This window comes from Copadichromis virginalis, linkage group LG19 (genome assembly GCF_057382275.1).
Source record: "Copadichromis virginalis isolate Kocher_CV1m ecotype Utaka linkage group LG19, C_Virginalis_male_GT1.1, whole genome shotgun sequence".
Taxonomy (NCBI): domain Eukaryota; kingdom Metazoa; phylum Chordata; class Actinopteri; order Cichliformes; family Cichlidae; genus Copadichromis; species Copadichromis virginalis.
The window spans coordinates 21778055-21801762 of NC_140636.1; the positions used below are offsets into that span (position 1 = coordinate 21778055).

General features: G+C 38.2%; 2 protein-coding genes across 3 annotated transcripts; both read left to right on the forward strand.

Annotated features, from left to right (window-relative positions):
* The first annotated feature begins 374 nt into the window (after positions 1-374).
* On the forward strand, positions 375-11954 carry LOC146686009 (potassium channel, subfamily K, member 16-like). The gene is made up of 6 exons (XM_085442333.1): positions 375-1328; positions 3010-3124; positions 3206-3372; positions 4207-4375; positions 4475-4711; positions 11897-11954. The coding sequence occupies exons 1-5, from the start codon at positions 1116-1118 to the stop codon at positions 4681-4683; spliced, it is 873 nt and encodes a 290-aa protein (XP_085298459.1). The 5' UTR covers positions 375-1115; the 3' UTR covers positions 4684-4711; positions 11897-11954.
* On the forward strand, positions 11905-19269 carry LOC146686010 (potassium channel subfamily K member 5-like). 2 transcript variants are annotated; one of them, XM_085442332.1, is made up of 6 exons: positions 11905-11970; positions 12130-12240; positions 13709-13823; positions 16374-16540; positions 16638-16806; positions 18426-19269. In XM_085442332.1, the coding sequence occupies exons 2-6, from the start codon at positions 12148-12150 to the stop codon at positions 18686-18688; spliced, it is 807 nt and encodes a 268-aa protein (XP_085298458.1). In that variant the 5' UTR covers positions 11905-11970; positions 12130-12147; the 3' UTR covers positions 18689-19269. The 2 variants fall into 2 exon arrangements, with proteins under 2 accessions (XP_085298458.1, XP_085298457.1); XM_085442331.1 differs by lacking the exon at positions 11905-11970 and having other exon boundaries at positions 12025-12240.
* The last annotated feature ends 4439 nt before the right edge of the window (positions 19270-23708 follow it).

Genomic DNA, 23708 nt, shown 5'->3' on the forward strand with positions numbered 1-23708 from the left:
AATACTATTTAATTATGAGCATGCCCTGATGTTGTCAAGCATGCATATAAGAACATGAGGACTGTACAAACCACTGAGTCCCTTTAACTTGCTGGAGTGAAATCTCAGAAAAATGGTCTGAAGCATCATTTTTTCCTGCTTTGATTTTTGGAGTAAGATCAGTATACTTTCCTAGTGAGATTATGGTCTTAGTCACTAGTGTTATTCCAATGAAATACAACATGATGTTCAGTTTGTAAATGATGGTACTGTTATGTAAAGTATAAAGAGGATAAAAGGGTGGTGCTCCTTCATAACCATGTAATATCAGTTCAAAATTCAAGACGACAAAAATGTTGAACTCTTGGCTTTAAAACAGGAAATCACAAAACATCCAGTCCGTTTTTTATATGACAGAAACCAAAACAGAGCAAATATTTGACATCTGTTTGATTAATTTTTTCCAGATGCCTCTAAATAATTGGTAACCTTTGGGTGTGTAAGCCATATATGCCTAATGGTTGATGCTGTTTTCTTGATGTGTTGACATTTTTTTTAATTATTGTAACCTACGTGACTGAAAAACTAAATCCTGTTTAAGTTTCTCCTTAATAATCATAATGAGCACAGTCAGAGCCGAAACTTGGAATAGGCATGTGGGGAAACCCAAAGTTATAGAGGTAGGTGAGTCTGGGCTTGTGTACAGGCTGGGATCAGATGGCCTGTGCTGCCGCTGGTCAAACATTAACTTCTGTTATGCTGACAAGATGTTGCTCCCTTATTAGTGGAAACAGTTGGAAGTGTATGTGTGTGCCCAGATGTCACTAATGGAGGTGAAGTAAGTTTGGCCATTACCCAGATAACCCATAAATTTACAGGACTCTGACCAAGCAGAATGAGACCTGATAACCTATCGACTCAGAGCTTCACCAAACATTAGCCTGCCCTCATCCTGCTGTGATGTAGAAATGCTTTCTCCTTAAGCAAACCGCTTTCGTTGCCTGTTTTCAAAAAGAATCTCACGCTGAACGAGGGTTTGTCTTTCAATTCTTTCTGAACTAAGAAAAAAAACAACCAACTCCTCCAACAAGTTTGTTGATTGGTATCGTATCCTTTCTGTTGGTGGCGGGAGGTCAATGGCGAGCTTTCACGTGGTGCGGGTCAGAGCGAGCTGGACGGCTCTTTTGGCTCTGTCCCATTTCATCTACCTGCTGGCTGGAGCCACCATCTTCCGAATACTGGAGCGAGAGGCCGAAAACTACAATCGAAACCATTTTCTGATGGAGAAGTTGAATTTCTTAGCAAATTACACCTGCTTGGATGGAGACGCCTTGGAGTACTTTGTTAAGGTCTGGCATTTATTACACTGTCAGCATGTGTTTGATAGTCCCAACTTTACCAACACAGTGATGGCAAGGCAACAGCAAGGCAATTCAAAGTGCTTTACATTAAAAGATAAAAGGTACTCATGTAAAATGAGCAACATTACAAAAATGTAAGACCTTCTAGATAGAAAATAGACTGAAATATATGTAATTTAACATAAAATAATCTGAAATGAAAAGCAAATAGAAAAAGCCAAAAATGAATGCTTCTTCTCCATAGTTTTAAATCATAGTTTTAAAAATGATGTGGCTGTGGCTCAGGAAGTCATCAAGATACTTAACCCTGAGTTCCTTCCAGTGCAATAATAAATCATTAGATAAGGCACTTGAGTATAGAATAAAGTGTGTGTATGTGAGTTGAAGGCTTGACAGTAAGTAGCTTTGAGTGCTCATTTTGATTAGAAAACTGTAATTTACTTGCCTGGCTACTTATCCTAGGAGACTGTCACAGACAACCTGATGGGTCTGGATGGTTAAGAATGTACTGGGAGGTCAGTAGTGCTTCCAAAAACAGAAAGTGAATGAACAATTGTATGATTATGGACGCAGTTTCTTGCTACACCCATACCCCTCACATCCACAATGTAGCTAATAAGACCAAGCTCTTGAGCCGTACACATGCATGCAGGAGACTTTAGATTAGATTACATACACCTGGTTGGACCCACTTTTGCCCTTTTTCTTTGTGATATAGACTCAACAAGTTGCTGGAAACAGTCACGAGAGATTTTGGTGCATATTGACATGATAGCATCACACAGTTGATGCAGATTCCAGCCCACTATATCCCAAAGACGTTTTATTGGATTGAGATCTGGTGAGGTCATTTGAGGAGAGTGAACCTTGGTTATAACAAATGCTTTCTCACCACTCTCCAATCAGTGATCCTGGAGAGTGGATCACTGATTGTCAGCAGTTTTTAAAAAATTCAGGCCTCCTTGCCTGGCTAATTAACTCATTCACTGCCAGCCATTGGCAGTGAATGAGTTAAACCCATTGACTCATTCACTGCAATTGACGGCTATAGACGTCAATGGCAGTGAATGAGTTAATATATGTGAGTAGTTTTTCTACCAATTTTAAGTTTGTGCTGCATCTTTACATTATCAGACTCTACCAAAATGTGTTCAGCATCAGATCTAGTGCCATGATAAATGTCTATCAACACCATAAATGTTAATAATGCAATGAACTACATATCTAGTGATGTTACACGAGAATCAATTATTACACTACAAGCTTTTTTAACATCATGACAATAACGCTTTTAGAAGATGCAGCCTTAAATGCATCTCAACGGACATTAATCAGTTAAATTATGTAAAAATAGATTCTGCTGTTGTCAGATACAGGACACAGTGAATACAGGATTATAGCTGCTGGCCCCACCATTATGTTAAATACATGGTAATAATAGCTGACTGTAACCTAACCTAATGCGTCATTTAGTGTGTTCTAATCTAAAATATTTGCCAGTGAGATTACTGGCTCCCTTTAGTGTCATGAGTCATTAAATGTTCAGGCACATTTAATCCTGATTTTACTATCTCTGTGCTTGCATTTGTGTGTGTGTGTGTGTGTGTGTGTGTGTGTGTGTGTGTGTGTGTGTGTGTGTGTGTGTGTGTGTGTGTGTGTGTACACACAGGTCATTTTATATGCCAAGAAAAATGGAGTAAATCCTTCAGGAAACTCCACAAACCCCAGTAACTGGGACTTCAGCAGCTCCTTCTTCTTTGCAAGCACAGTCATCACAACTATCGGTGAGCACTTTCACATTTCAGTTTTCCCATTTGTGGGAAATGCCTGCCCCGCTTAATAACGGCTCCTTATCTGGTTCACAGGCTATGGAAACCTCTCCCCAAGCACTGTGTCTGGCCAGGTGTTTTGTGTGTTTTATGCTTTCTGTGGGATTCCCCTGAACCTGGCCTTCTTCAAACAGCTGGGGAAGTGTTTCACTATCCACCTGGGGAGGCTGGAGAAGGGACTGGTCTCAGTTGTTCCTCACAAGGTACCGCTTCATGTCCATTAGCTACAGCATGGAGTTAAATTTTTTTAGGGATCACATCAAATCAAAATTGTTTATAAGCACATTTAAAGCTAACATAGGTTGGCCTATTATCTAGTACAGTCTAGTGAAAAAGCCAAAGAATAAAAATGAGGTGTTAAAATGTCCAGTGTTGATGAGATTCTGATGTGAAGAACCTTATCAGCACCATCAGTGGTCACCACGACATAAAAATGACATGTATAGAAAGAAACGTCACCAACTTTCCAGCATTTTTGTTTCTTTGGTAAACTAGCTGGGAGCCCATGTAAACAAGCAATACAGGTGATAAGTGCCCTCACACTTTCACATACCACTTATTTTCCTAACCTTCACCAGGTAACTGCTGGCCAATCTAGGAACAGGGTTAAAATTTGGTAAACAATCACATCTTTTTATAGATTTTGCGCCTTTTGGAACACCGAAGTGGAAAAGCTTTAAAAAAAACAAACAAACTCCTGGCTAAAACCTCTAACACCAAAATGTTTCTTTTAGCTTCTGAAACTATACCTTTTTTAACAGCTTTGACAAAACCTAATCTTACACAGCTCCCATGTGAATTGGCAGATATTACAAGCCAAGCATCACATTTCTGGACCTGCTTCAGATACTGAAAGCAAATACTGGCTTAAACAAAAGATTACAGAAATACTCTAACTACTCTGTTCATTTGTTTATCAAATACTAAAGTGCTGCCAAAAAGACATCAACATTTGTTGCATTGATTGGATGTGTAGGCCACAGCATGCTGATAGCCTTTATCTCTGTGTATAATATCAAACCTTTTGTCCTTTGCAGCAAGCATTTGAGGCTGTTGCAGCGAGTTTGTTCTTTATCGCTGGCACTTTCCTGTTTCTGGTCATCCCCCCTCTGCTGTTCAGTTACGTGGAAGGCTGGACATATGGCGAGGGCTTCTACTTCGCCTTCATTACCCTGAGCACCATTGGCTTTGGAGATTATGTGGTGGGTGAGTAGAGAGAGCAAACAAACAGCACAGAAGTCAACCTAACCTTTGTGATTCTATCCAGTGGACTGTAAAAGGCATTTGGACGTAATGTCTTTGCAGGTACCAACCCTGGAAAGACCTACATCTATCTGTACCGCAGTGTTGCAGGCATTTGGATCATCTTTGGCCTCGCTTGGCTCGCTCTCATCTTCAACATGGCAGCTAGTATAATGGAGCATGTGCTGGACCAGACTTACCCGAGCCTCAGGAAACAAAGGGAGGCAGAGAACATGCCATCCAGTGAAATAGAAGCCACATCAAAGATCTGAAAATGGACTGCAGATAGCACCATATATAGTGCGTAAAATATATTTAGCGAGACTGTGCTAAAATAGACAAAGCAGGATGACTTCTACCTCATTCAGGCCACACAATCGGTGCTTTAAATATTTGCGTTGAACTGTCATAAAATGCAAACAGTTCACACAAATAACACTGTTCTAATTAATTCTAATTATTCTCACTGAGAGCAAAATGTTTTACATATTATATACAAAGTGTGCTCAGAAAGTTATGAGAACAGGTTGACAGAAGGGGGAAAAAATCAAAAGCCTGACTTCATTTAAATGTGGCCAATCTCCCATTCAGCACTATTTTCTCATGCACCTCTGGACAGATTTTAGATCTCATTGCAGAAGTCTTCTCATTTCCCTTTCCCCCCTTTATTTTGTGATCTCCTCCAGTTTGTCAAAATCAAAACTTAATGGAAAATCTGACAAGTGAGTCAGTTGGCATCTTAAGATTGTGCAGGTGTTCTTGCACACAGTTCATGTTTTTGTCACATTTCCTCCCTCACAATAATTGGGATGTTCTTCCAGAACTCTGCACTGATGGGTCCAACCTGAAGGGAACATTCATGCTGTAAAACACTAGAGGCAGTGTGAATGTGGTAACAATGCCATGATATTTCATACTGCACTCATGGTAGCTCCCAAGTCCCTACTGGGTCAGCTCACATTTTTGCCCATGTTATTCCATGTGTTGGTATCAGTATAGGTTAACATCCCTCCTATTAGCGCTCTACTTAGCTTCAGCTCTGAAATCTTCAGGAGTACCACCAGTGTGATTGGTTGGTAATGGTTCTCCAAGAACTGACTGCCATTAAAAAAAAACAAAACAAATGTAAGTATGTGACTTGCAAAATAAAAAGTAGCCATTCTTCAGAAACACAAGTTAAGAAGATCAACTTTTTCAGTGTTAGTCATAAAACAATTAAAGGCGCCGCCATAATGAGCTGACTCTCAGCATTAGAGCCTTTCTTGTTTTGTAAACATTATTTCAACATATTCTTAGATGATCTAGTAGAGAATGTGTTTACTCAGGCGGAAATCATGTTTTCTGCTACACGTTTGTGTTTTTTATTAACTCTTGTGTGTGTGCGTTTCTCTGAGAGCATGTCTGCATTTGTGTAGTGATGGAAAATTCAGGTGAATTGAATGCAGAGGGCTATCTTAGACAAACACATTAATCAAAATGGTGAAGTGAGCTGTAAAAAAAAAAAAAAAAGGATGGCTTTTACCTGTCCCACTTTTTAGTTTGTTTTAAATCCATTCAACACTTACTTATTTTTGGTTATGGAGCGGTTTGGTTTCAGAGACCCTTTTATTCAACTGATTAAAAATTTATATTATTTACCTTCAGCAAGAATAAAAATAAATGGGAGCTTAACTGGAGTAGTGGACTTGCAGAGAGGATGTCGGCAGGCATGTCCGCTTAGCCCAGCCTTGTTTGCTTTATTTATTGAACCGCTGGCGCAAGCTATTAGGGAGGATGAACAAATTAAAGGGATATGGATACGGAATACGGAATATAAAATGGGTTTATTTGCAGATGATGTTTTGCTGACCCTCACAGACCCAGAAAGAAGCTTACCTAAGTTATGGTCAAAGATGGAAATGTTTGGAGAACTTTCCGGATATAAAATAAACATTCAAATAAACACAGGTGATCACATACAATTATGTACCCACAACAAAGATCAAAAATCTGTCTAAATTCATACAAATAAAATAATTAAATATTTAGGTATTAAGATTCCCAAAACACTGACAGAAATCTGTGAATTAAACTACTCACCAATTACAAGGGAATTGAAAGAAAACATTCAAAGGTGGAGCCTACTGCCACTTGATCTGTATAATAGGATTGACCTGATCAAAATGAATATACTTCCGCTACTGCTTTTCCTTTTTCAATCTATACCAGTACACATACCAGCCAAACAATTTGCGTTATGGAACAGAATGATTTCGGATTTATATGGAAGGGCCGTAAACCCAGAGTTAGGTATATAACATTGCAACTACCTAAGGAAAGAGGTGGACTTTCCCTCCCAAACTTAGAAAGTTATTTTAAAGCAGCACAATTAAGATATTTAATTTATTGGTGTGATCCGTCGTACGAAGCAAAATGAAAATATTTAGATGTGACAAAATTAAAATTACCACTACAGACAATACTAGGAGATAAAAAATTATATTTGGAACAGAAAAATAATTTAAACGAATGGACTAAAACTCCTTTAAAGATATGGTTTGATGAATGTGAAAGTCTTAAATCAGGAGCTGGTCTCAAACAACTCAGATGGGTCACACATGATAAGGAATTTATCCCTGCACAAATAGATAGACGTTATACAACTTGGTTAACAAGGGGGATCGGACCATTTTGCTCATTGTTAGGAAAAGAAGGATTACAAAGTTTTGAAAAATTAAGAGACACCTACGGTTTGGAAAACCAAGATTTTTTCAGATATCTCCAAGTCAGGTCCTATTTCAATAGTAATATAAAAACTACAGAAGAACATAGTGAAGGCCTAGTCCCCGTTATAAAAGAAGCTTATAAAGGTCAGATTAAAAATAAATTGATTGCTAAACTTTATCAGAACTTACAATCACTTAAGGATCAATCAACCAATTATATCAAAATTAAATGGGAGACGGAGGCTAAAATCAACATATCAGAGGACAGTTTGTTAAATATATGCAGGACACAGATGGAAACTACTAGTTTGGGTTACTGGAGGGAATTCACGTGGAAAAATTTTATTAGGTTTTTTATAACACCCAAAATAAAATACAAACAAAAAGGTCAACTGACAGATGGACAATGCTGGAGAAACTGTGGGGAAAACATGGCAGATCATTTTCATATATTTTGGAAATGCCCAATAATCCAACCATACTGGAGTGAAGTGGTTGAATCAATTTACTTGGTGACTGGTCTCAAATTAAACTTGGATTTCTGTACTGTGTATTTGGGCGATATCCCATCAGCAGCCTCCTTAAAGGACAAATATTTGATAAACATCCTGTTGGGAGCGGGCAAAAAAGCGCTTACCAGAAGGTGGCTGGAGAAAGAGCCCCCAACAAAGAAAGATTGGATAGGAATAATGGAGGAAATATATAGAATGGAAAAACTTACTTTTTTTTTAACCTCAAAATGGACCAATTTCATAAAAACTGGAGGAAGTGGGAGAGATTTGTTGAAGGTGGTAATGTGGGATGAGGGGTGGTGGGTTATATAACAAGAGCTTAACTAAGTATTTTCACGCAACTACTGAAAGAAGGAAGGTCTGCTAAGGACGTGGTCACGTTTTTTTATAAGGTAGCTCATAAAAGAGACTGGAAATACCCTTCCGAATATCATCAGGGATGGACTGTAAAGTGCTGCGTGGACAGTAGCAAAAACCTGACGACATGGGACCTGTAAAGAGGTGGAGGGGAGCTCCCCCAGACCGGGCAGATCTGAGAGTTTCACTGTGCCATTATGTTATTGTCAGTGCGTATTATGTTTGTTTGTTTGGTTGTTTTTCTGGGTTTTTTTGTTGTTTGTTTTTTTGTTTGTTTGTTTGTTTTTGCTGTTTTTGTTTTCTTCATGTAGATGACTGTCATAATTACAAAACTTTCAATTTAAAAAAAAAAAAAAAAAAAAAAAAAAAAAAAAAGCTTCAAAAGGAAGTAAAATGAAAACAAGGTTGGTTTCAGATAGCTGACGTAAACACTAGCACACAGCTGGAGCCCTCAGCCACCTGTAATTCAACAGTCTGTAATTTAAAAAACTAATAATAGAATAAACTACCCCCATATATTTGTATATGTATAGATGTCCAAACAGGTTTTTGTACCAGGTTGAAAACATGGTTATTAGAAAAAAGAAAAAAAATAAATCCATTCAACACTGAAAAAAAAAAAAAAATAAAATAAAATATATATATATATATATATATATATATATATATATATATATATATATATATATATATATATATGTTTGTGTTTACGTCTTTTTTTGAGAAGGTTGGCTTTTTTTGCGCTAGATTCTGAAGCTGTAGGTTTTGTCTCTCTCCAGCCAAAATTTATTGAACCAGCAGCAAAAGAAGATCCAAACTACTCTTCACATTTCGCTTCACATACAGTGGGATGCATAAGTTTGGGCAACCTTGTTAATAGTCATTATTTTCCAAATTTATGCACCTGCCTGATTTTGTTTAAACAATTATTGCACACTTTCTGTAAATCCAATCAACTTCATTTCACTTCTCAAATATCACTGTGTGTGTCTCCTATATGACATATTTAACTGACATTTTTTATTGTAACAACCAACTATTTATACAGGAAAAATAATGACTATTAACAAGGTTGCCCAAACTTTTGCATCCCACTGTAAACATCGTCGTGAATTCCCTCTTACTTTTGATGTTTTGCTTCCACCACGATAAAAATAAATAAATAAATAAAAATCACACTTCATGCACAGCTCTCTCTCTCCCTCTCAGTGTACTTCAAGAACAGTTTCCCATGTCAAATCTCTGTTTTCTGCATTATTCGCTTGCTTATTACCCACCAGTCTATGTACAGCGCTGTCGGACGCTTTTTTTTAACTCACTTCCGACAAAAAAAAAGTCTCATTTCTGCTGTTTAATACTGAAGAAATGCAAACTTTTTAAAATTACATGAAATTGCAAAATGATTAGTTGTGTCTCTAATTAAACCTCTGTAACTTTGCTCTGCTTCACTTCAGCAGCATCAGGTAATGTTACTGCAGAAAATTTTAAGGTGGTTATCTGCTATAAAAAAGCCAGGCCAGGAAAATCTCCATGTTTTTCTGTGTTTTATGCTCAGTTACTTTGACACAAAGACATCTGATGTGATGCATTCACCTTTGATAAAGTCTCGCAAGCGTCAGCTTTCTTTTTATAGATATAAAAATATGGATATGTCCTGATAAATGATCAGAATTATAATATTTCTGACTGTCTGGGGCAAAATTTCCCCGATTCAAATGGAATTGAACCGGGACCTTGTGAATCTGAATCGAATCGATCGTAGAAATAAGCTATGATCACCCCTCCACGCACGGTGGCACTGTCACTTGGTCACTCTCTACGGTAGAGTATCACTTCCTGTTTCAGCACATAGTTGTATTTTTGTGTAGCAATTTAATTAAAAAACTTACAGATAACAGATAACTTCTTATTTCACGGTGTAATTTCCACGTGCTTAATTAGCAGCACACTCTGTGTATTCACTCGCAAAATAATGTTGACAATATTCACTCACTGGTCTTTAGGGTTTCGCTAGCTTACCTTAGCTCGTAGCCGACTCGTTAGCGGCATGGCCTCTTCACCTGTCTGTTCTTCTGCTCATTGTGTCAGATGTTTAGTTAATCATCGGCCTCGATACTTGTAATAAATGTAGCCTATCTGCAGCTCTGGAGGCCAGGTTCACTGAATTGGAGACTCGGCTTCGCACCGTTGAAAAACTCGTAGCTAGCCAGGCCCCTGTAGCCGTTAAGGCAGGAGGTAGCGTAGGCCCCGCTAGCTGACCCCCGACAGACTGTCCGAGCAGCCGGGGAAGCAGGATGGCTGACTGACGGCAAGGAGGAAGCGTAGTCTTAAACAGAAACCCCTGGTACACCACCAACCTGTTGGTGTCTGTGTGTCTAACCGGGTTTTTCACTCCGCACCACACGTGCCGGGGATCAAACTCTCGTTTTCACTGCTTTGCAGATGACATCCAACTTTATCTATCCATGAAGCCAGAGAGCACACACCAATTAGTTAAACTAGTTGGCCCTGAAAATCTTAGAAATATGGTATCTAACCAGATGCTTACACTGGATGGCATTACCTTGGCCTCCAGTATCACTGTGAGGAACCTTTGAGTCATTTTTGACCAGGATATGTCCTTCAATGCACATATTAAAGAAATAAGTAGGACTGAATCCAAAGTCCTGCTCCTCACATAAAGGTCTTAAACATAGAGGCCCCATCTTAACTTAATTACCTTATAGTATATCACCCCACTAGAGCATTTAGCTCTTGTACTGCAGGCTTACCTGTTGTTCCTAGAGTAATAAAAAGTAGAATGGGAGGCAGAGCCTTCAGTTTTCAGGCCCCTCTTCTATGGAACCAGCTTCCAGTTTGGATTCAGGAGACAGACACTATCTCTACTTTTAGTTAAAGTTACTTAAAGTTTAAACTTTCCTTTTTGCTAAAGCATATAGTTAGGTGCTGACCCTGAATCCTCCCTTGGTTATGCTGCAATAGGCGTAGGCTGCTGGGGGGTTTCCATGATGCATTGAGTATTTCTTCTTTAGCCACTTTTCTCACTATGTGTTAACAGACCTGCCTGCCTTGAATTATACTTGTTATTAATCTCTGGCTCTCTTCCACAGCATGTCTTTTATCCAGTCTTCCTACTCTCACGCCAACCAGTCGCGGCCAATGGCCGCCCCTCCCTGAGTCTGGTTCTGACTGAGGTTTCTTCCTGTTAAAAAGGGAGATTTTCCTCCCCACATTTGCCAATGTGCTTGCTCATAGGGGGCCAAATGATTGTTGGGGTTTTCTCTGTATTGTAGGGTCTACCTTACAATCTGAAGTGCCTTGAGGTGTTTGTTGTTGTGATGCGGCACTGTATAAATAAAACTGAATTGAAGTGAACTGAGAATTTAGCATGGGAGTCTATGGGGATTGAAGACAGCTTCAAGAGGCCATTAAAGGAACTGCAGTTTTGTCAGTTTTATGACGTCTTCACTTTTCAGGGGGAAAAGCAGAATTCAATGTCCAATTTTTAAAGTATTTTTAATGCACTGTGAGAGCTTAAGTAGATTTAAATAAATCCATTATTGTATCTTTGCTAAATTTGATGTATTCTAATAAAAGCATGGTGTTGAAATCCCCCCAATCGTAAAATTGCCGTAGTTTTATTAAATACATGTTGAAATACAGCCATACAAGCACACAACCTTGAACTATCATATTTGTGAATGACTGAATGTAGTGTAAAGCGCTTTGGGGTCCTTAGAGACTGAGTAAAGCGCTATACAAATGCAGGCCATTTACCATTTGTGCCATTCTCTGTAATATTAAGGTAAAAAGAATGAATCAGCAAATTCTACATACTTGGTCTGAAATGCTAAGATTAAGATTTTGTCATGTGCCTTTTCTTATTTTGTCCTTCTGGATTTGCATGGCAGGCCTGGTGTGATTGAAACAGTAGCACAGGTGGAGGTTCATTTGCCTGCAATGCAGCACGAGAAGCCAAAAGCAGGTAAAGCCTGAGCAGTGTCTGTCCCCGGCTGCATAGGTTGAGACATTTGCCAAGATGGGAGTAAAGGAAAAGTTAAGTGTGATGCAGATCCCCTCCATTCTTGTGCTCGGCTTTGTTTATGTGGCATATGTGCTAATCGGTGGGGTGGTTTTCTGGAAGTTGGAGGGAGACCTCGGAATGAAGGACGTCAGCTACTTGCGTGAAAACAAAGAAAGGCTCCTTAGCACATACCCATGTCTCAACCAAGCTGGCCTGGAGGCCGTAGCTCAGGTGAGAAACAAAAATGTGGAAATGAAACAAACTTTTTATACATATCTGCAATTTATGATTGCGCGTTTTGATAGACCTTTTCTGCAGCTTTCTCTACCACTGTATTTACATCTTAACCACAGCCATAATGATTTTGCATTTTTATATTCCTTTATGGCGACAGTCCACCATTGTGGAACATTGAATACATTGACAGAAGGAACTAATTTATTACAGTTTGCTTTTTGGAACTATTCAGTGATTAGATCTAAATATATGCTTAAACTGGCTTAGTATATATTGATATATGTTGTTTGTGAACTTTGAAAATGTTTCCTACCATAAATTTGTTAATTTACTTCAACACATTTTTATGTTTTTTGTTACAATAATTTGATGGTAATTTGTGGTAATTTTACACTAATCAATACACTGTAACTATACGTAATAATTATATTTTGTTCATGTTTGCTTGTTTGTTTGATTTTTATTTTACTCCTGTATGGATAAAAGTCATTGTTATCTATAGTTAATTGCAATGTTTTACAATTGCTGTCATGGGTAAGGAAAATTGTATAGGTATGATAAAATATTGTTAGAGCTATTAAAACGTTTGTACCATCAAACTGAGCACACATTGGTAAAACGCTGCCCCCTGGTGGTGAAAGTTGAATTACCTACATTTTGAAGAGGGTAATTCGAAAAAGTACATTCAAAATAGATGTGCAGGATGTTTATGTGCTCAGTCTTTTATACCTTCAGTAAATTATTTAAGTGACTGGCAACAGTAATGGGTCAAAACAGGTGAAAATGAGCCTGAGTTATAAACATGTTTTCATGTGACAAGGAAAACAAGCTTACATGCAAATAGCAGCTCCTTCAGACATTCCCAGCTGCACTTGCTTTGCCTGTGAATTTGACCAGACTTCATTTATGAAGCTTTACATTCTATACTCAATTCCCCATGAAACTCATAAACTTAATTTAAAGGTAGAAAGTTGTCCTCAAAAATGAATATTATACTGCATGTAAGAGTAGAAATGGTAATCACAATGTAATAAATGGCTGAAACCTTCTGCCTGTTGATGTAAGCTGCTTTGATTTGCATTGTGTCAAAGCAAATGCAGACAGCTTGTAAAGTTGGTTTGTTGATTGTTTTTAGTTGCTAATGTTTTTATTCCATTCTTGCCATATATACATATATATATTGCATTTCATATCTTTTTTTTTTTTTACTTTATCTTAATTTTAACTTATATTCTTATTGATTTACCTTCTGCTGCTTTCTGTCTGATAGCAAGGTCATTGTGTTTCAATACCTCTTTAACAAGGTGGACCAGTATGCAAAGCAGTTACGTAATTGTGACTCATAAGATCTTATGGGAAATGTTCCTGTCAGGTCAAGAACTAGTGAAAACCAAGATAAAAATGTGGGCATTATTATTTTTATTATAGTTATTACTTCTATTATTGTTAATTTGTTTTTCAGGTTGTTAAAGACGCATCAAAGGTGGGCCTGAGTTTGAAAAGAAACTACACGGCAGACGGCTTCTGGAAATTCACCAGCTCAGCTGTGTTTGCTGCCACTGTGGTCACAACTATAGGTCAGCTATGAGGGAAGGGAACAACCATATATATATTTTCTTCCCATTCTCATTTAAATGTTAAATGTTTTTCCTTTATTTTCATGACTATCTCCATTGTAGATTCTCACTGAAGGCTAAAAACTATGAATGAACACATATGGAATTATATAGTAAACAAAAAAGTATGAAAAGATTCAAAACATGTTTGATATTTTAGATTCTTCAAAATGGTTGCCGTTTACTTTGGTTACTGCTTTGCTCACTCTTGGCATTCTCTCAATGAGTTTCATGAGGTAGTCACCTTAAATGCTTTTCCAACAGCCTTGAAAGAGTTTCCAGAGATGCTGAGAACTTCTTGGCCCTTTTGCCTTCACTCTGCAGTTAATGTCATCCCAAACCATCTCAATTGGGTTTAGGTCAGGTGACTGTGGAAGCCAGGCCATCTGGTGCAGCACTCCATCTCTCTCCTTCTTAGTCAAATAGCCCTTAAACAGCCCAGAGATGTTTTGGGGTCATTGTCCTGTTTAAATATGAGTGATGGTCCAACTAAACGCAAACCATATCGGATGGCATGTTGCTCCAGGATGCTGTGGTAGCCATGCTGGTTCAGTGTGCCTTTTATTTTGAATAAATCCCCAACAGTGTTACCAGCAAACCACCCCCACACCATCACCCCCTCCTCCTCCATGCTTCACCTTTTCTGTGTCGCACAAAGACACGGCGGGTGGAACCAAATATCTCAAATTTGGACTCATCAGACCAAAGCACAGATGTCCACTGGTCTATGTCCGTTCCTTGTGTTTCTTGGCCCAGACAAATCTCTTCTGCTCTTTACTTTTCCTTAATAGTGGTTTGTTTGCAGCTATTTGACCATACAGGCCTGTTTTGCACAGTCTCTGAACAGTTGATGTAGAGATGTGTCTGCTACTGGAACTCTATGTGGCATTTATCTGGGCTCTGATCTGAGGTGCTGTTAACTTGTGATTTCTGAGGCTGGTGACTCAGATGAATTTATCCTCAGAAGTGGCTCTTGGTCTTCCTTTCCTGGGGCTAACCTCATGTGAGCCAGTTTCATCGTAGCGCTTATGGTTTTTGCAACTGCAGTTCTTAAAGTAATAATGGACGGTGGTTCCTCTTTACTTAGCTTATTGGTTCCTGCCATATGAGTTTTTATATAATCTTTCTATCAGTTTTTATCACTTTTTTCATAATACATAATTCCATCTTGCTTCATATAGTTGATGTCTTCAGTATGTATCTACAGTGTAGAAAGTAGTAAAAATAAAGAAAAGTGAAGGGGTCCTCTTCACCAAAGAAGCAAAAATGTGAAGGAAAGGGACAGTGCTACCAATATCTTGGTAAAATGTCATCCTCTACCTCCTCACCTCAAGCCTGATCTCCTGAACTAAAGCCAGGGCTCTAATACATGACAGCCTGCTTACATGTGCGCATTCATTCTTGAAATTCTCGCTGTTACTTATTGTCAGCAGATTTAGCATGTGACTGTCCGATTTCCAGACAGCTGACAAGAAGCCCACTAAACAATAACAACAACTGGTTGCAAGCTAATGTTATTCCTGCTAATATTATAGGCACTTTCTCTCTGAGAAACAGATCGATTACATTGTCACATTGTATGAGAGTTTATTCATGAAGTGTCAGAGTACAACAATGTAAGATCTATGTCAAAGACGGCTTCACTGCAGCTAACAGCTGTACTTAACAACAGAAAAGTTGTCGATCGTGGAGAGTTGGCAGCTTGTCTTGTAATCGGAAGGTTGCTGGTTCGAACCCCGGCTCAGACAGTCTCGGTCGTTGTGTCCTTGGGCAAGACACTTCACCCGTTGCCTACTGGTGGTGGTCAGAGGGCGCGGTGGCGCCAGTGTCCGGCAGCCTCACCTCTGTCAGTGCGCCCCAAGGCGGCTGTGGCTACAATGTAGCTTGCCATCACCAGTGTGTGAATGTGTGGATGACTGGTTGTGTAAAACGCTTTGGGGTCCTTTGGGACTAGTAAAGCGCTATACAAATACAGGCCATTTATTTACCATTTTAGTATCGCTTTCATTGGGCAGACGTTAACTTTACTGACTCATTTTGGACTCCTTTTGCAAAGTTTTATAGCCTCTTATCGTGTAACTAGTTGAGCATCTCACCCGGCATTGACAGCTGAGGTAAAAAGTGGCCCGACAACTTAGAGAAAACTCCCGGGCAGATCTGGTCTAGAGTCACTTTGTTATCTGAGTGCACTCACTACCAATGAAACCTAAAATACCAAAAAAATATTTAAAATATTTGACTGTATTAGTTTGTGTAAGTGTTATTTAAATATGTTCAAATATAGTGTGCACAAAAAATGTTGTTGTTTTTTTTTTTTAACAAAGATAGCAGTAGAAACATGCCTTTATGAGGTACAGTAGCCCCCTGCACTTGCGATATGACTGCGATCTACAGACATCTAATTGTGATATTTTGAACACTATAACTTTAAAGGTTTGCTTTAAACAATGCAGTACACCCCTCCATAGTACCATTCTCCTTCCACCACAGTAACAGTTTAAAGTTTTTCAGGTTATGGGAACATATGTCCCAGCACTACAGGTGGCCAGATCTTCTGCGTGTTCTTTGCGCTCTTCGGTATACCACTCAACATTGTGGTTCTCAACAGAGTGGGCAAGTACATCCTAGCCATAGAGAGGAACATCTCAGACTTCTTCGAGAAAAAGACTAGTCGAAAAGTAAGGATGTCCTGATTTTAGATAAACCTTTTGAAAAGGAGCGATTATTCTGTAGAGGATGACTAACACTGCTTCTCTTTCCCATGTCTTGCTGCAGACATGTACCCGCTTTTTCATCCACTTTGTATGTTACATCTGCGGAGTGGTTCTTTTCTTCATCATGCCCATGATTGTGTTCAAGCAGCAAGAGGACTGGACACATGCAGAGGCCATCTACTACTGCTTCATCAGCCTCAGCACCATCGGCTTTGGAGATTTTGTGGCAGGTAAAGCAGAATTGTGTTTTTTGTTTAGAACAGATGTGACACCAATCGAGTCAAGAAACAGCATGAAAAAAGAAGTGCTGTGGTGTAGATGAGTACTAAAACAGCTTGCACTTGAGCAGCAGCTCCAGGCAGACTAAGGGAGCTTAAATAGCAGTCCTACGTAAGACTTGTCAGCATTTGCTCGGTTTCTGCAAGATAGAATTGCCTGTAAAAATGGAAAGTCATACCTGATTTCGCAATTTAAGGTCTCATATTTAGTGTGAAATTTGTATGCACCTCTTGGCCTCTTCCGGTCCTATTTTAACACATTGACATTGATGGTAAAATCATAGGCAAACGTGTGCAGAGGGTAAATATTAACTTTAGAGTCAGAGTGGCCTGACTTTAAAATCATTCAGCACTGCTGATCAACACTGGGTCTCTAACATCCGCCTATAATTTTAACAAAACTGTTACTCCATAATTTTTATCAACATTCACAGATATCATTTCATTAATTCTGTACTTGTATATTCAGAATTCTTGTTGGCAAGGAACCAGATCTTTGGTACTTGGAGCTTCTGGGTTCCTGTTTGCAGTCCGTGTTTTACTGACTAATCTGTTTGAGCCTGTTTGAGCAGGCTTTGTTTGTGCACAGATAAAAATGGAATGGATAACCAGTAAAGTATCTTTATACTTTCCAGTTCTAAAAAAATGTCATCTGCATTCGCTGTCCAGAACAGGAAGTCTCGAACTCATTCATTGGCTAAATCAGTCACTCTAAGAAATTACCAATACAAAGTGGATGACAGATAATACATATAGTATATGTATTAATAGTGAACTGTAACCCAAATACTATTAGGATGATGTGGGACAACATCAACACGGGGATATGAGACACATCAACATCCCAGTGTTGGTGTTGTTCCTATATCAACATAATAATTATGGGCCAGGATAAATATTGCAACTGACCACTTCAACTATCATTTGCTAAGGAGTTAGCTAATGCTTTTAAAAACTATCACTATAAAGCCAACTTGAATACTCTAAATTTTCCCTTTTAACGGGAAGAGAAACAACAGAAATGTACTGGCATGCCCTAGTAGTGTATAAACACATTGGAAATGAAAACAAGTGAGAGAAGAAGAACTCTGTGAATCACATTAAGTCATGCATCAGTCTGAGCCTATAAAAGAATAGTTGACGGATGGTTTAGGGCTCTAACTGTAAGGTTTATTGAAAAAAAAATCTGAGTTTAATATTAAAGCTGAGTAGAGTTTCTGGATCCAAACTTAATACACAGGAGAAGAGTCTGATAGGTGAAAGCTCTGGGTCCCATTTTACGTTTAGAAACTTGAGCACGCTTTGCTCACCTTTCACCCTGCTTATCAAATTTGCATCTATGCAAGTTGATTCTCTTCTCTGGAATCCAGGGACATCGTTTAGGAGGAAGTTAGAAGAGGACTTCTAAGAAGTGATTTAGGAAAAGTGGTTCAGTGGTGCACAGTGAGAAAACCTTGAAAAAGTATAAGCCACGTTTTAGAAATGATCGCATTCTGATCACATCTGTTTTGTATACTCGACTCAAACTGAATTTTATCTTGTAAAATCCCCAAATCCTTTCTTCTTTCCAGATAGCAATCCAGACAAAAATCACCCAAATTGGTACAACTTCCTCATAGCCTCGTGGATCTTCTTTGGCATGGCCTGGCTGGCGCTGGTTATCAACCACTCAATCGAAATCCTGGAGCGGCTCAACAACTACTTTAAAAAGCAGTTCAAAAAGAATGATAATCAACAGGGGGATGAGGCAGACGGTACAGCTGATAAAAACCCAGAGACACAGATGGAGGAGGAAGACGAGATCACCCAGCCTCCAGTTACTGAGTCCACCTAGTTATAGAGTTACCTACATCTGTTTGTGGTGATTTGATACGTGCCTGAGTTATTGTTTGTCAGTTTTAGACATTTTCTCCGTAACTGCCACTAAACTATTGGCTCATTTTTGATGAGTCAGGTTTATGTGACAGCAGCATTCACGCACTGTTTAAGTGCCTCTTGTTAATCTAAAACCCTTTAGATTAAAGTTTAGAGAAGGACTCAGCACTTCTGTCCGTCTGTGGTCTAGTAGACAGGACAGTCAGCCTGTTTCCTATACTTAATTAGTTGACCACAAGTCATTTACCGACTCCGTGGCACCAGCTTGGCTGTAGTCAAAGCCACAGTCTTTTAAAATGATCTACTTTGTATGGTATAGGGACTCCGTGGCCCACAGAGGCCTGGGGATTATTATTATTCAGCATATTTTAAGAGGTGGTGGAATTTCCTAGGTTATAAAATACAGTGAAGTAAATTAACTGGCCTTACAGAAGAGCAAGAGAAGGAAAATTTATTTCATTTGTCAAGGTGTAAAAAGTTTTTGTCTTAAGTATTGTTTTAACACTTCCAAACCAAATTAAAAATATTTATTAAAAGGGACCTGCTCTGCTTTTCCTTATTGTCTGCCAGACTGCTCTAACTGCTGAGGTTCACAGTTATTCTACTCTTAGAACAGAAGTCCCTCCAACAACCGCCTCATAATGCATTCAGACAAGTGATCGATGCTGTTAATTACAATAAAATCCTTTTTGTTTGTTTGTTAGTTTTTTGCAGCTGCAGTCAATTTCTATACTGTGGAATTAAGAGGAAGTAAGAGTTACCATCGGTTTTAACAGCTGCCTGGATGGTCAAAGGCAATATAAAAATACAAACAGAACAATGTAACAAAAAGCTTTAGCTTCTTTAGATCCTTAATGTGTTTATTTACTGAGGGAGAGAGATGGGAAAGTTGCATTTAAATAAAATATAATCTTCCTTACTGTTAAATGCAAAACCTGCAACGGGCATGGTTCATTGCATGAATTTAGTTTTAGATATGTCACATTTCAGTCTACCTCTTGGGATCTGGGCAAGGTTCAGATAGTCAGTCTTAGGAAGTTTCCTCACTGAGTTTAATTTACCCTGAAATATCAGTAGGGATAATTAAAGCTGGACAGATTAATCCATTCCATAGGTGAATAAAACTGATTTACTTTATTCAATTCTGTAAATTAAGATTGCTAATCAGAGTAAAATTAAGGGTCACCATGATTTAGTTTGCATTAGTTACAGACATGAGTAACTTTAGACTTCACTAACAGGAGTCCTTTGTGAAAGCAGGAGTTGCTTTGGATAACCTTTCCATTAGGAACATGAATGGACAACATGAGCAGCTATTCAGAAAAATTATTCCTTTTTCTGTAAAGTTGCAACCTTAATTATGAAATGTTTGTAGGACCTGCATGAAACAGCACGGTAAGGTTTTTTAGTCTATCTTCAGGGTATTGTAGCTTCACCACAGCGGACATATGTCAGTATAATTTAGGAAATTTCTGAAAGTACTGTCAGATTCTCTGAACTTCTTCATAAATTCTCCTTCACATCTTGTCTTCACTTCATTTTAAATGGAAATAAAAGTGATTAGAAAGACGAAACATGAGTATGGGTGCAAGTCACATCTATGTCTATGTCCACTAGGTGGCGCCGCTGTACCAATAGTGTACAAACTGGCTGTTAAAAACAGAAGCAAAGCAACAAATACAAAGTGCGGAGGGAAATTACTGTCAAATTAAAGGCAAACAAACCAAAACACATTGGTTTCCTCACTTCCTTTCATGCTTTCTATGCTGCCATAGCACAGCATACAGTATCGGTCAGTATCCTAATGTTCACATACAAAGTCAGCACTGAGGAGGAGACAATGAGAAAGACAGATGGTGGAGAGGAAAACTGAATGCGTGGAAAAGTGTTGGCATTAAAGGTGAAGGATGGAGGTGATGGAAAAAGGATAAATATCTGAGGGAAAGTGAGAAAACCCCCAGAGGGAGAGGAGGCAGTGATGGTTTTTTTTTCTGCAAGGAAAAATCAAAAATAGTTGGGCCCCAAACTTGGAGCCAGAGTTATGACAGCTTCATGTTAGATCATCAGTTTTTATTTTTAGTGTTTATCATACAGTTGAGATTAGTTTAAGTTCATTTCCAGAGTGAGTTTTTGTCCCCAGTCCTACTTCTTTCTTTCCATTGCTGGTCCTGGTGCCTTTTGAAATTCAGCCCACATATGTTCGCATCTGAGAACCAGTTGTTATGTAATGTTATTATCAGATGGTATCACTTTATGGTCAGGTTTATGTTGTAATTGCATTTATTCATGTAAGGAAAAACACAAAATCCAGCATGAGCTCAGATAAAATGGAGAAAAGTCTCAGGGGTTCTGTGTTGCCTAGTTACACAGATGAAGACACGATCAACTCTTCTTCCTGTTATCTTGGTGTGGTTCACGTTCGTGTGTCACCTGGTCACTGTAGTGAAAATTTCAAACAGTGTTTTTGGGATTATTTTTTTTTAGGAATTATACACATCTCAGTGATGTTACTAGCAGAATAAGAACAAAATCAGATGCCCACAAACTACTTGATTTACAGACTAACAGCTTGCAATTCATCTGTCAGCTAGGGTCAGCTAACACTGGCCAGAATGTTGGCTATATGTGTAGCCAACATATGAGACAAACAAACAAAATATGAGACCTATTTTTCCCTGACACAAACCCTCTGCTTTGGTTAAACAGTAAATGTGACATCAAACTTCGGGTTTGTGCAGATTTTATATATGACTGAGATTTTACTGTTATGTAAATACTGTATTATGTGCTTCAGTGTAAGTGATTAAATCTTATAAATCATTTGCTTATATTGCTTCCTACAGCACAAACAAGGCTGCAGGCTGCAAAAACCAGGTGACACTGTTATTATAACCGACAGCAATGTGAACCTGAATATTTCTCAATGGGATACACTGCTGCTAAGGTTTGACTTCTTTATTAAACGTGCAGAGGAATGTCACAAACCTGCAGACGTTTTAATATCCACTTAAGGCTGGCTCCAAAAGTGAGTCAGTTTCCATAGACTCCCATGTTAACACATCCAACTTTCAGCAGAATTGGATTGGTACCCATACAACACCTTGCTACTCATTTGAGCACTCAAAGTGCTTTCTTACTACAAGTCTCTTTCACCCAGTCTCCCACACACATTCATGCAACACTTTTATCTATTTCTAAGCACTTTCACACACGCTCAGGCTATGATCCTGAAAAACAATCAATCCCACTAGTGGAAGTTAAAGTTGGCTCTATTTAGTTTCCATTTACCTTTTATTGTTTGAAACTATCCAATTTCAGTTTTGTTTACTAGTTTATGTCTTAGTTTTATTTTTTATGTTAAATTTCTTTTGAATAGAATAAATAATTTCTTGACACGAAAGCAGGCTGAGGGGTGGATGCATACATGGGCAGCTGTAGCTCAGGAGGTATCCACGTCTAACAGCCTGAAGGTCAGTGGGCCAATCCCTGCACCCTTAAAGCTGCTTGTTTTTATTACTGTACATCATAAACATTAAGCTGATTCAGTTTTGCTTTTGAAATTATTGTAATCTCATTATATCAATGACAAGATTTGATTTTGGATTTAGATTGCAATGAGCTATGCGAGTGGCGCTTTTGGTGGAATTTTTTAACAGAGCTTAAATATCGTTTTTGGCCCTAAAAATTTCAGGCAACATCTACATAGCAGCTGGAGAAATACGGCAATAAAAAGTGTCAAATTTTACCTAATAGCCATGGCCTCATTGACTAGGATTAGGATTCAACTTTATTGTCATTACACATGTATGAATATAGGGTAACGAAATACAGTTTATACAGTGAAATTCCAAAAAGACAATCTGCTTATTCTGATTGGCTCAGATGGGAAGCACTTCCTGATTTTCTATCAGACGATCCAGCTAGCAGTGGGAGAAAACCTGAGAAATTAAGGTGAATATAACTGCAATGAGAATCACTTTAGGGCTTGTTGTCTATATGACTATGGGTAGTCATATTTTGTTGAGTCATTCACAGATAAAGTATTCTGTGCCCTGAATCTTTTGTAGAACACTAAAAGTGTGGTAATTATTAATAGCTGATACTTAGTGTTAGTTATAGTAGCTGGCTGCAGTATCATTTACCTTTGTTGTGTTGTGTGGACCACATGTCTGCATGTGACCAAAGATGACGGGATTATTGACCTATCTCCTGATGTTATCAGTTATTCTTTCTCCCTGTAGCAAAAACAGATGCTAAAGACAACTTTACTAAACAGCTTTTTGTGACATAGCTGTCTATGTTGTTACACTTATAACAGAAACACAGGAATTCATGGTTATAATTAGGCTAAATGAAGTGATAAAAGCCTGGAGAAGAAAAAAAAGACATTTCACCTTTTATTTTTCATTTGTAACAGCCCATCTGTGTCGCCCAGACCCTACGTGCTACTTTTATTTTTATGCAGGAGTGCTACTTCAGCTTGCTTAATGCCATGTTAGTTTTCAGGTTCCAGTTGACGTCATAATATATATGTATGGAGGACCAAAACAGCCAAAATCATATAACGGATAAAAATTTCCCTGACACAAATAAATATGCCAAATAAATGTACATAAAAAATAAATTGACTTTTTTTTTTAGATATTTAATCATTTCTGAAATATGACATTTGGTCATCTTGATCAAAATCACTTAAATGCTTCTTATTTGCTTCTTTCCCCCAGTTTATTTCTCTTATTTATTTATTTATTTATTTATTTATTTATTTATTTATTTATTTATTTATTTATACATACATATACATGCAGTTAACCTGTTTATTTCTTTATTTCTTTCTACATTTGATTCTTAATTAACTATGTAAATAAGAGGAATGTCATTCAAAGATGGCCATTCAGTAAACTTAATGAATGCCCACAATTATTTTAGCATAATTTGCAGTGGAGTTAATAGTTTTCATTTCTTTATTAGTTCTGATT